Raw genomic sequence first — 14,505 nt, forward strand, 5'->3', positions numbered from 1 at the left:
TTTTTCTCCAGGCACCTGTTGGATTGTACATCAGTTTTGGATCACTTGCTGAGCTCATCTTCCCTCCAAACCAGTGCTACGCAAACCAACAAAAGTGTATAATGGATTTACGGTTAGTGCATAGAGTTTAGTAAAATAATTCCTTTAATAAAAAGTGCCTGAGTGAGAAGTGAGATAGTGGTAAGAGACAGATAATTCACCATCTCAACGATAGCACCATCTTTGGACGCTGGAGGAGCGCCATCATCAAAATGGCAACCAATAGGGAGAGGCCTGTGAGTCACATGACAGGGTTCTACCCCTTTGCCTTCAGCTCAATGCGAAACCACTCCCCCTTTGATCTCCTGGCCAATGGCAGCCTCTTTGGACGATTTGGGGCGGACCTTCCCAAAGAGATGGCAGCTCTGTGTAAGTAGCTTTCAGAATAACCCCATCTTATGAATAACTACACACACTGAAACTAATAGCTTGTGTCTGCAGTAGCACAGAAAATCTATTTCTTCTTTTCTTATGTTGCTGATATTGTTTTCATGTCATAGTCTTCAGTGTCACATGATCCTTCAGAAATCATTCTAATATTCTGATTTGCTGCTTAAAATCAATACATTTTCACTGGTGACAACCATTTTTGCTGCTTAACATTTTGAAAACTGAATTCTTTGATTAAAATATTGTTCAAAAGAATATAATTTTTTTAAATAGAAATATTTTCTAACGGTATAAATGTATTTTTTAGGGTTAGGTATTAGTTATATAAAAGTATTAATTTCTTTCTTTTTTTAATTGAACTTTTTGATGGTAGTCTATCACAGTTTCTACAAAAGCAGTAAAAACTACATTTGCAAAGTTTGCTTTGAGCTTGAGCAGCAAATCATCATATTAGAATGATTTCGGAAGGATCATGTGACACTGAAGACTGGAGTAATGATGCTGAAAATGTTATAATATATTCACATAGAAAACTGTTATTTTAATATTTAAAAAAGTATTTTTTTTTTAAGTATTCATATTTAATATTTTTATATTTAATATTAAATGTAATAATATTTCACAGTATTACTGTTTTTACTATATTTTTGATTAAATAAATGCAGCCTTGGTGAGCAGAAGAGACTTCTTTCAAAAACATAAATCTTAATCATTCCAAACTTTTGACTTAAAGTATATAAATATGGTTTTGGTATAAGGAACAGCACAATATATGAGGCTAATATATAAGATTCTTCCAGTAAAGTGTGATTTGAATTTGTGCAGTTTGCTTGTGTGATTCAGGGTTTGTTCTTGATGTTGGTCGTGTTCAGACACGCACATCTGCTGAATCAAGCAGACCACATGTCAGTCACCACCTCCTGGAATAATCCAGCTGAAACATGCACACACACACGCGCACACACACACGCACACACACACGCACATACACACACACACACACACACACACACACACACACACATGTACACGCACACACACACGCACACACACACACCCACACACACGCACACACCCGCACACACGCACACACACATGCACACACGCACACTCTCACACACACATGCACGCACACACACACACACACACAAACACAGGCAAATTCAAATCCTTTGAATAAACAAAAAATGTCCATTTACAGCCAGGAAAGAGTGAAAGGGCATAAACCACTAAACATTGACCTGAACAAAGATTACATTTTAATCAAAATAGCACAATTAAAACACACAGGAAGTAGCAGATGTTTGACGTATCATACATGAAATACTGCTTTTGTTTTCATGATGAGAGACAAACGTATTAAAAGTAAAGTAGTTGCATCAACAGTTCTGTAAGTACCGCATGTGATTATCTCATTATGTGGTGCCTTCATACACACACGTCCATTAATACGAGATAACATCTACTCATCCCTCAATCTATCCTTTCTTCTTTCAGAGTGGGAACAGACAGAGAGACAGATGGGCTAGGCGGGCGGGACAGGCTGTTTCTTTTGCATTACACTCAACAGAGTGTTTTAAAGCCTTCACCATCTTAAAAATAAGGCCAGAAGCTCATGAAAGTGTGCAATGCAGATATGAATAATGATCCAACCCACTTTCTACCAATCTAACACTTTTAACACTCTACTCAAGAGTTAGATTCAAATGTATGGGCCACTAAACTGTGTGTTTATATCTGAATAACAACACGTTTACTGTAACTGACTTTCTCAACATTTTTTTCAACCTGTTGCTGTATTATGACAGTAGTTGTGACGAAAAAAGCAAACTAACCATAGAAGAAGACAGTTTATGTTAATGCGCATGCATATAGTGCCCCTTGTGGCAGCACTGAAAATGCATCTATCGCATAATGCAACAATGCAAAAACGTCTCGGTTACTAATGTAACTCTCGTTCCCTGAAGGAGGGAACGGGAGACATAAGGTCGACGTGACGACATAATTGGGATCACTTCAGGGAGCCCTATCATCTTCGAGTGTCTACAGAACGAGCCAATGACCATTGGTGTGCGTGAATTGCGTCATGCGCTCCGCAGTGCGGGTATAAACAGGAATGCGCAACGTCCCTGTAGCGTCAGCGACGTAATTGGGATCCCATGGAAACCGCCACGGTTGGTGCCACATCCAGTGCTCTACGCAAGACTCTCAGTCTGGGACTGAAGACTGGCTGGGGCTGAAGACCTGCGTAGAGGGAGTTCAAACTGCTGTTCCGTAATAACCCACACAGTGAAACTCTTGGATAACACTGGGAAAGCGTGCTTTTCCAGGGGAGAGGTACGCTGCGGAACCACATCCTGCCACAAGGGAGGTACCATGTGGAGAGTACACATATGGACTGGCCGGTAGGGGCAGTGCAACATATGGAATGTCACTGGGGTGGTTCCAGCCTGAGAAGGGGGAGGCAACACCAGACAGTGACGGCAGAGCGGACTCTGCCAAGGGAAAGTCACGGGCTCACCGCAGGGAGCTGATCGTGGAAGAATACGCATATTGGATCGCCGCAGGGATCACCACATGTGGAACCCAGCCTAGCACAAGTTACACAAGCATACGAGCACTAGGCCTGGCGTTCCGCAACGTCCGACTGCCGAAGGGGGTGCGGAGGAACTCTACATGGTTCGCCTGAGTGGTGAACTCGACTGGGGGCAAAAAGCGCATGTATCCGTTCCAGTGGAAGGGAGTGGTGCAGCAAGCTGACACTAGAGCGGGAACTTCGGTGTTACCGGCTGGTTGAAGCGAGCACACAGGAAGAAACCGGCTCAACACGTAGGCTATAAAACCTTGTGAACGTGTTAGGTGTCGCCCAGCCCGCAGCTCTACAGATATCTATCACTCCTAGTGGAGTGGGCTCTCAACCCGAGCGGACAGGGCACGCCTTGGGCTTCGTAAGCCAAGGCGATGGCATCCACTATCCAGTGGGCCATCCTCTGCTTGGAGACAGCCTTCCCCTTCTGCTGGCCTCCGTAACAGACGAAGAGCTGATCTGAGGTCCTGAGACTTTGCGTTCTGTCCACGTACAGACGCAGAGCGCGAACGGGACAGAGAAAAGCCAGGGCTGGGTCTGCCTCCTCCGAAGGCAACGCTTGCAGGTTCACTACCTGGTCCTGGAAGGGAGTGGTAGGAACCTTGGGCACGTATCCGGACCATGATCTAAGGATCACGTGAGAGTTAGCCGAGCCGAATTCTAGGCACGATTCGTCGACCGAAAATGCATGCAGGTCCCCTACCCTCTTGATAGAGGCCAATGCAACCAGGAGAACTGTCTTACAGGACAAGATTTTTAACTCCGCTGACTGCAAAGGCTCAAAGGGTGGTCTCTGAAGTGCCGAAAGGACTAGAGACAAATGCCAAGAGGGTTTAGAGAGCGGATTTAGTCTCATCGCCCCCCTCAGGAACCTGATGATCAGGTCTTGCTTTCCCAGCGACTTACCTTCAGCTGCATCGTGATGTGCGGCAATAGCAGCAACATAAGACTTTGTACTGATATGCCCGTCCCTCGAACGCAACGTGAAGAAACGGTCTGTGTCGAGGGAGAATCGAGACATGAAAGTACGCGTCCTTCAGGTCGATCGCTGCAAACCAATCTTGGGGACGGATGCACTTGAAAATGCGTTTCTGCGTAAGCATCTTGAACGGCGGCCTGTGAAGGGACCGGTTCAGGACACGCAGGTCCAAGATTCACCGTAACCCACCGCCTTTCTTAGGTACAATGATGTACGGGCTGTAGAAGCCAGTCTTCATATCGGCTGGAGGGACCGGCTCGATCGCGTCCTTCGCCAGTAGGACTGCGATCTCCGCCCTGAGCACAGGGGCATTGTCCGCCAGAACACGGGTGAAAAGAATGCCCCTGAATGCTGGGGGACGCCGGGCAAACTGAATCGCGGAGGAGGAGCTCTGGGTCAGAACCACCCTTGTGCATGTCCATGAGCGCCTGGGCCTGGTGGACCTGCAGGAGCGCCATGGCATGCAGGGTGGAAGTAGCCTGTCCACAGGCCTTGTAAGCCTTCGCCGTGAGGCCGGACGAAAACCTACAGGCTTTGGACGGGAGGCGTGGATTCCCCCACCAGGAGGAAGCGGACGCCGGACACAATTGCATCGCGAAAGCACGCTCCACCGGCGGGAGATCCGCAGACCCCTTGGCTGCTCCGCCGTCGAGGGTGGTGAGGAGGGAGGCAGCAGGCCGCAGCCTGGCACTATACGGTGCAGACCACGACCTGGTGAGCTCCTTGTGCACTTCCGAGAAGAAAGGCACCGGGGCGGCGCGCTGAGAACCAGCACGGGCCGCCCCGAGAAACCAATCATCCAGCCGTGAAGGTTCGGGACGTGTTGGAGGGTTCCACTCAAGCCCGACCTTCTCGGTGGCCCGGGAAAGCATAGCTGCCCACTCTGGATCGGACTCGGGCAAGTAACGGGGTAACGCAGCCGAATCTTCATCTCCAGAGGAGCGAAGCTCCCCCTCCGATGCTGCGATCGACATCTGCTCGTCAGGAGGAGCCCCAAAAGACACGGCTGGTCGTTCAAGAGAAGAACCAGCAGGTTCTTTTGGAAGCTCCAGCGGCGGCCGGCGTGAGGGGCACACAGAGATTGTCTCGGCGGGGAAGCCCTCACGGTGATCCTGAGATCACCCTGGCTAAGCGCCGAAGTAGGCCTTTTCTGCTGCCTGTGGCGCGAGTTACACACGCCAACGGTCATTGGCTCGTTCTGTAGACACTCGAAGATGATAGGGCTCCCTGAAGTGATCCCAATTACGTTGTTACGTTGAACGTGAGTGACTGAAAGGGAATCCAAGTTTCCTAGCTAAAAGCTTTCATGTATTTGATTAGAGCGTGTTTTAGGCCTTAAGGTTGTTCAGTGGGTCTTTGCAGCATCTTCATTCATGACACTGGAAATTAAGTGCAATGTGAGAAACATTATACCATTTTTTTCATATTTACCATATACCATATAGAAAATTTGCATATAGTGAATGGTAGCCTATAAATATTAGAAAATATTACGAGTAATATGGTAAAATAAACAACCTTCTAACTAAAGAGCTTTGTAAATGTGATTAGGATGTAAGTACAGTTTTATCTTATTGAATACATGCAGTTGATGGTGGATTCTCTGATGTTTTAAGGCCAGAGGTTTGGTATCACAAATGTTTGCTGTTATTTCTATGATGTTGGCATTTACTCACCCTCAAGTTGTTTCAAACCTGTATGAATTTCTTTCTTCTGCTGAACAAAAAAAGAAGATATTTTGAAGAATATGGGTAAACAAAAAGTTGATGGACCACATTGACTTTCATAGTATGGAAATGAAATAAAAAATACTTTTTTTATTAGGTTTGGAACAACTTGAGTGAATGATGACAGAATTTCATTTTTTGGGTGAACTATCTCTTTAAGGACACCTTAAATACTCAACTCACCCTCTTCCAGCTCAAGACATCAGTGCTGAAACATTATTCAGCCTCAGTACTGACAGCAACTCTATTAACTGTACATAAAAGACCACTTTACTTTTTTATTAGCTTCAGATTTAACGTCCTGAAATGTTGGACGAATACGGAGTAAAATCCAGTAGAGTTTGCACACTTTTAGTCTGCACCTAAAACCTGTGAGTTCTGTACAGCTACAATTTTAAATTTGACATTCACAACACGTAGAAGAGAAACACTGACATTGCAAAGTAGGGAGAAATTTGAGATTTCAATATATCAGTTCTTAAACTGTTCTTGTGAAATATAGAATATAAAAAATATGTAAATGTGACATTTAAAGTCCTCCTGTAGTCGATCATTTTCTCCCTTAAAACTCATCTTTGATCACCAAAATGACATATATATTTTTTAAAGGAACACTCCGACTTTTTGGGACTTTAGCTTATTCACAGTATCCCCCAGAGTTAGATAAGTCCATACATACCTTTTTCATTTCTGTGCGTTCTGTAAGTGTTATTTGACGCACCCACCGCTAGCCTAGCTTAGCACAAAGACTGGATGTAAATGGATAATGGTAGCATACTAATCCCAATAAGTGACAAAATAATGCAAACATTTTCCTATTTACATGTTGTGATCTGTATAGTCACAGCGTGTACAAATAACAAGGCTATATGAGACAGAGACCATTTTTAATCGTATTTATACTGGGAACTATATTCTCACTAGGCATAGGAGCACAGCTAACGTTACTTGGGCGGAGTGATTAGCGCAGCACACGAGACGCCCTGTGGTGAGGAGCAGAGAGTTCGCTCAGAGTTGGAGTAATAGAGTCAGCAATTACTAGATAGTAAATTTATAGTTTACAATCATGGGTGTTCGCTGTATTGTAAAGAGCTGCGACAATAAACAGGGGAGACCAGGTAATACTATGATGTTTCATAGAATTCCAACCAAAAACGCTGACCTGATGAATCGATGGCTACTAAACACACCTGTAAACAGCATCACGAAGTATTTCGTTTGCTCTGAACATTTTACTATAGACGACTATTTTGTAAAAATGCAAGTTGCCACACGGACCATGGAACGCGTGCTAAAGGATACAGCCATCCCATCGATAATAAAGACAGGACAAATTGGATCACCTGTTGCTGCGGTAAGTGTTCCGTTATGTTTTGAGATGACTAACATTAGCCATACTGTAACAGTGCCATGCTAATGTAATGTAACCTTAGTAGTGACACTATTACGTGAATAGGGGCTCCGTGCATCCCCTTTATTGTTATTATTGTGTTGTCATGACCACACTATATGCAATGGCTATACTACAATTTCATTGAACTATGAATGATCATTATAACAAAATCACTTACTTGGTGGACAGCTGACCATTAGGTCATGTTCGTTCTGATTCTCCCTTCGACATCAATCTGTTCGGCATCTTGTCTTACAGCTTCCAAAGTTTGTAACTCCTCGTCTGTATTCTGGCTCAAAACTATATGGTTCTGGATCTTGGTTTGATACCCAGTAAAATTCCTCTGACAATTCCTCAAAATCAGCCATGATCACGAGTCACGTCTAGCTAGTTAGTCACGTTTGTTTTGTTTACAGAACCATCAACAGTGCGTCTCGTGTGCGGCGCTAATCACTCCGCCCAAGTAGCCACTCCGCCCAAGTAACGTTAGCTGTGCTCCTACGCCTAGTGAGAATATAGTTCCCAGTATTTATACGATTAAAAATGGTCTCTGTCTCATATAGCCTTGTTATTTGTACACGCTGTGACTATACAGATCACAACATGTAAATAGGAAAATGTTTGCATTATTTTGTCACTTATTGGGATTAGTATGCTACCATTATCCATTTACATCCAGTCTTTGTGCTAAGCTAGGCTAGCGGTGGGTGCGTCAAATAACACTTACAGAACGCACAGAAATGAAAAAGGTATGTATGGACTTATCTAACTCTGGGGGATACTGTGAATAAGCTAAAGTCCCAAAAAGTCGGAGTGTTCCTTTAAAAATCCGTAAAAAAATTGAAATTGCCTTAAAATACCTTGAATGTAACTCGACACCCTTGCCTCATTTAGTATACACGGTTCTATGAATTAGCAAATGAGCCCCGCCTCCACTCACTCACTCAGCTCAGAGATCCACTGGTTGACGATCACTCGTTGATCTGATTGGTTACAAGGTAGTTTGTGACGTCAGAAACACCAGCGATTTCAAAGCGTGTTTTTGAGACTGTCTTTGGTTCACTGCAGTTTTAAGGAGAAAATACTCAGCAATGGTTTCGACTTATGAATTTACACATGGTTTGTCTTAAAGCATATTAAAAACACCAAATAGACATATAAACAACATCAAAAGCTTGATTTTCACCGCTGGGGGACTTTAATATTTAAAATACTGGATTTGCACCAAGGCAAAATATATAATTTGAAATATAACATTTTCAAAAATATGACTTTGTTTCTAAAGACTTTAGAAATACAAAGATGGTGCACTAATATTACTTAAGAATACCAGAAGGAAAGCACAATATGGTGGAATAAGTCCCGCCTTCTAAATAAAACAGCCAATCGCTGATTGGTAAAGTCATTCATTCATGAGATGCGCTCTTATGCCTGCACATAACCTGGTCTAGACTGAAAAATAAGCTATTAAGCTATTATTTTAACGTTATTTGAGCATATGAAACAACATTTAGACAGTTCATGTCAGATTTTGTTGCTGATTTAAAATATGTTATTTAATTGTGATTTTGACAAGCAGTTTTTGAGATTTCAGGATTCCCCCATTCAAATAGATGGGATTTGGACTTAGATGCTCGAGGCGTTGCAAACATGGCTGCTGAGTGAACAGACTTTCCTTGAACGGCTCTTTGATAATAAAAAAAGGACAAATATGGTATATTAGTTTAATGACATCATTATCTGTGATTATGAAGGGTTTTTCTCTCTCATTAACAAATATTATTGAATGCATTGGGAAATATGGAATACTTTTCAGTCACTGAGGAATGTAATTTCATATTCAGATAGTATTCAGATCACAAATAGTACTGCACAAAATGGATTACATCTATTGTATTGCACACACACACACGCACACACACACTTATCTGCATATGAACTTGGGAATCTCGTGGAGCTTCTGGTTTCATAAATGCAGAATGTGTGATGAAAAAAGAGGTAGCATTTGAAACAAATGTCAAATTCTTCTAGTTTTAAGAGCGAGGCAGAGGATGGCCAACGCTGAGGTTATGAAGGACTGGGAAAGCACAAACTACACATTGTGCCTCGCTATTTATTTATATAGAATTGGAGTGGAATTTCTGGGGTTTGGCCCAATTCTTTAAACCACCAGTGGTGTGTGTGTGTGTGTGACAGAGAGAGAGAGAGAGAGAGAGAGAGAGAAAAAAGAGAGAGAGAGACAAATTGGAAGTAGTGATTGAGTGTTTGCATGATGGAGGATTCTAGTAAACTCATTTGAGTAAAATTAACATTGCCAAGTTATCAGGGTTTCCGCGGGGCATTAAAAAGCATTAAAAGTCATTAAATGGATTTTGTGAAAATTAAGGCCTTAAATGGCATTAAAAAGCATTAAATTTGAATCCTACAGGCATTAAAAATTGAGATAGTTTTGAAGAAAATGTTATATTATCAATTTATTTGAATATAGCCTTCATAATTAATAATTTTTAGTTGCTGTCGCAAAATATGTACGTTAGTGTGATAAACACACATTGCTTGCGGCCGGAGCTAAATTGCTGTTATGCGGAGGTGACGTGGGCATTTTGTCCCATTTTGCCATTAAACAAGCATTTAAAATATGCTGTCTTTATGTTGTCTCTACATTCACTTGTAGATTAACTGTGAAATGATTACATTATAAAATATATAAACTAATATAAGCCTATAAAAATGTAAGTGTTTTTAATCGCGTTAATTTTTTTAATCGATAGATAGCACTATAATATCCGTGCTTAGTCATGGCATTAAAAATGTCAAAAATGGCATTAAAAAGCATTCAATTTAATTTGAAGATACCAGCAGAAACCCTGGTTATACAGGATTATCTTCTTAATTTGTTCAACTTTAAAGAAAGAAAGGCACATCGACAAACAGAGGAGTGTGTGGTGATAGAGATCAGCCGGCTTGTGCACATGCTGCAGGGAAACTGTCCCATCACAAGTTAGCTGGCATGACTTACTGGCATTAAAACAGGAGCGAGTCGAGCGCTTTTATGCCGGTAGCGTTTGTCGAGCTGTGCATGAATCTTTCTGCTTGTCCAGTTACAGGAATAGTTCACCCAAAAAGGAACATTTCAACATCGTTTAAAAATATAACTATGTAACTAACTGTTTATAACTATGTAATAATAATTAAATGAATCACTTGATACAATGCACTTATTGTGTAGTTGTGTTTTTACCACAGTCTGTAAAAAAATATGGACGTAGTGTCAGTGACGTCACCCGTAGGTCGCCATCTTGGCAGCGCGTCACTCCCGGATAAACGAAAATGAGCAGCGAGGCGGATTAGCTGAGGTGACGTGACGCTAACAGACAGCAGACAAACGGCTAGTAGTGACATCAGCGGCAATTCATCTGTCACTCAAGTTGCCACGCCCTTAATTATGCAGAACTTTAAGGCTTAATATAATTTAAACGGATGAGTTCACGGATCACCCCCCTCACAGTCGTCATGAAGGGCAAAATTAGCTATATAGACCAAAACCACTTTTTGCACCAGGCTGTAAACACATTTTTTTCTGCTGTAAAGTTGGGCATTTTAACATGGGGGTCTATGGGATTGACTCTCTTTTGCAGCCTATCTCTAGTGGCCAGTCGATGAATTGCAGTTTAAGTCACTTCCATGTTGGATTCAAGAGAGAGACAGGAACATTTCCACTTGGTTTTTACATTGAACCTATATTTAAAAAAAACACCTGCATGTAATTACATCTGTAAATAATGTCTGTAATTACATCTATAATTACCGTTGACCCTTTACCAACCCTTAACCCTATACCACCAAACCTGTCCTAACCTTACCCGTATCCACATCAGTAGCAGCACAAGTGCTCTGCAATACATCAACACAATAAGTGCATTGTGCATAACAATTATTGTTACTTTTTATGTAGGTACATGGTAGTTTAAGACACTTAATATAAAGTGGGACCAAATTAGGTGTAGAAACAATTTCCACTCAGAAATTGTTAGTAAATTTACTTACTCCAGTAAATTGTTTTATTTACGACTTTGAAAATATTTTTTTACAGTGAGGGCCAGATTTACTAACAGCTTGCGTCAGTGCAAACCCTCTTTCGGCATTTAAAACTACTGTCGGGATTTACTGAAGACACACAGTGAAAAATTAGCACTGAAAAGGCTTGGACAGTTATTTTTGCGGCTTATGCATTTGTAGGAGTTTCCCTTTCAGGTGCAAAATTTATTGGAAGAGAGTACTTAAATGAATCATGCGAGGTGATTTACTTAGGTTTGCGTCAATTTACTGGTGTTTGGCAAAAAAAAAAAAGACCTCTTAACCCATTTTGCGCCTGATAGTAGATCCCCCGCACATGATTATCAGAGGCCTACGCTAATCTGCGCTTGGTAGATTGTGTTTATCTTTATGGAAATGATTCGGCTACATCTGTGTTCTTTCATTTGTGCGTCGTTAGTAGATCCCATTGGCGCTTTTATGGAAAGGTTTAGTAAACCATACCCATAGTCAACTTCTACATAGCCGACTTCTCCTTTGAATGAACTTTTGCAGATTTATTAGCAATGGAAATGTAGTTAATTGCACATTTGCAAATGTTTGTATGTGTGCATAAGTGCCCTGTAATGCAGAGAAGACTGTTTTCCCCCTTGAGGGTCAGATTACAATTCATGACCGGCACACAACACACACACAGACAAAACACAGACACACACACTACAGACCCCCAAGGAACCACACATTCCAATACAAGCAAATCCAGCACACATGCAGTCAGAAATCCAAACCCAAACGCTGCGTAGCTCCAGCCACAAATGATGAGGTCCAGGTTTATGTTCCTCGCTGGAAGAAGAGCGAGTCGTTTGAACAGAGCAGGGTTTGTTCGGTCTGTCTGGGCATCCCATGACGCTAGTGCTCGGCAGTAAAAAAAAACATAAGTTTGATTCTGCAAGATCCTGCAGATGAGCCACTGACGCCAATGGACAAAGACAGAGACAATATACAAATAATAAAAAGATAGAAAGGGAGCAGAGGCACAGATGGACAGGAATGATTGGCAGATCGATGAAAAGCAGGAAGGCCTGAGAAAGAGACAGAGAGAAAGAGACAGAATGGGGCACCTTTTCCTGTCTGCATTCCCCTTTCCTTTCTGCAGTCCTCAAGCCTTGGCCCGCGAGTGTGTGTGTGTGTGTGTGTGTGTGTTTGAAGGGGGTGTAATTGCCTCAAGGTGTGGAGAGAACAGAACTGGCTGAGACTGTGCAGTGCTGCTCCCTGCTGTGTGTCACTGAGGAGTGTGTGTGTGTGTGTGTGTGTGTGTGTGTGTGTGTGTGTGTGAGTGTGTGTGTGAGAGAGAGAGAGAGAACAAGAGAATGAGAAAAGCAAGAGAAGGAGGGGGACGTGTTGAAAGACAGGTGAAAATGTTGAGGCAGAGAGAGCAAAGGTATGGGGTGAAATAGGGGGTAACGTATGTGCGGATTAACAGATGTCTACAGAATGGGAAGGCAGGAGAAAGAAAAGCATGGGTGTTTTTGTTCCATTTTAGTGAAAATGCATTAAAAAAAAAAAAATTTGGTACAAAAATGACAGGAAAAGCACATGTTGTGTATTGTGTACATTGTATATTGGCTGAAACTTTTTGTTGTTGTTGTTGTCTCTGCATTGCCATATGTATGTAAGACGTCTATAGACTATATAAACATGAACAGATAGTGACAAAACAAGAATGTGGAAAAAAGAAAAAAGTTTTGAACATTACATTTTTCTACAATGTAGTGTTTCGATATAAAACATTTTTTTTGTAATTCTCTTAGGTAGAACATAGTGTATTTGTGCTGCATTTCCCAAATATAAAATAACTCTAGTTAGTAACCTAAGAGACACTTTTCCCCCCTCAAATGTGTTGGAAGAAATTTTATTCATTAATTATACGCTAAGATGAACAAACAATAAAAAAATACCTGTGAAACAACAGTGAAGAGTAACCCTGCAAAAAACTCCACAAACACATTCTCTTATATGTAAAAGTCATGAATAAAACAATTAATGTAAAAAGAGGATTTAATGGTGACACTTTTTCAATGGTCCATTCTAACAACTATAAGTAACTTTGCAACTACATGTCAATAGCAGTCATTAGAGTATTAATAGACTATCTGTTTAATATCTGATAATACTTTTATTTTGATGATCCCAACACACACATTCTACTGATTATAAGTAACTTTGCAACTACATGTCAACTTATTCTAACCCAAACCCTAACCTAAAAGTCTACTAATACTTTAATGAGAGTGAGGGGCCCGTTTACACGACATTGTTTTCAGCTATAAACTGAAAACCTTTTATGCATTTCATTTATGCCGTTCATTTACACGACAATTCCATTTTGGGAGCCTGAAAATGCAAACTTTTGAAAACGAGTTTCAAGTGCACGTTTTTGAAAACCATACCATTATCGCCTCCTTGTATATGTATATGCAAATTTGTGAAAACGGCAACATCATGCACATGTGTGTCTATAGTCATGTACGAGTACTTGACAACCACAACAACAAGTGTTTATTAACACTTTCACAACGTGAACACAACATGCTTTCACCATCTTGATTGTTTGTATTCACCGCTCTGTAGAAGAATGTTTCTGTACAAATTGGCATTGCTGACTACCGGCCTGGCATGCATAATACAGCGTTTTTAGTAGTTTTCGGGATTCCATCTCAACGGGGATTTTTTGTGTGTGTGTCTTTTCAAAATGCAAAGGAAAAACGTTTCCGTTTTTAGTACATTGTTGTCGTGTAAACGTACCCTTAGTTGACATGCATGTGCAAAGTTAGTAGAATGCCTAAATTGGACCATCGAACTAAAGTTTAACCAATTGGGTATTAGGAAAATGAGGGGAATAAACAAGTGGCACAATGAAAAAAACAGACAAAGGGCCCTATTTTAAGGATCTAAGCGCATGGTCTAAAGCACACGGCGTAAGAGCACTTAGTGCAAATCCGAATCCACTTTTGCTAGTTTAACGACAGGAAAAATGGTCGGCGCTCCCGGCGCATGGTCTAAAAGGGTTGTCCATATTCTCTTAATGAGTAATGGGTGTGTTTTGGGCGTAACATAAAATAAACCAATCAGAGTCTCTTCTCCCATTCCCTTTAAAAGCCAGTTGCGCTCGCACCATGGCGGATTCGCTATTTACATGACGGAATTTGCAAGCGGAAAAACTGAATGCTTCTCTAGTGAGGAAACGGATCTGCTCGTGCACAAGGTTAAAGTGGTGTGTGTGTGTGTGTGTCAGGTTAAAGCGCAAGCAGACCATCTACAGGACAAGCCGGATTCCACCATATCTTTATGTACA

General features: G+C 41.6%; 1 protein-coding gene across 1 annotated transcript in view; it reads left to right on the plus strand.

Moving 5' to 3' along the window:
• rargb (retinoic acid receptor, gamma b) overlaps positions 1–14,505 on the plus strand; it is a 56,328-nt gene that overhangs the window by 16,479 nt on the left and 25,344 nt on the right. Inside the window, exon 2 of the mRNA XM_084100945.1 lies at positions 12–408. Coding sequence (XP_083957071.1) covers positions 252–408 — 157 coding nt within the window. The 5' untranslated portion in view covers positions 12–251. The remainder of the gene's footprint in view (positions 1–11; positions 409–14,505) is intronic.

Source organism: Abramis brama (assembly GCF_963993115.1).
Source record: "Abramis brama genome assembly, chromosome: 23".
In the NCBI taxonomy this organism is placed as follows: Eukaryota; Metazoa; Chordata; class Actinopteri; order Cypriniformes; family Leuciscidae; genus Abramis; species Abramis brama.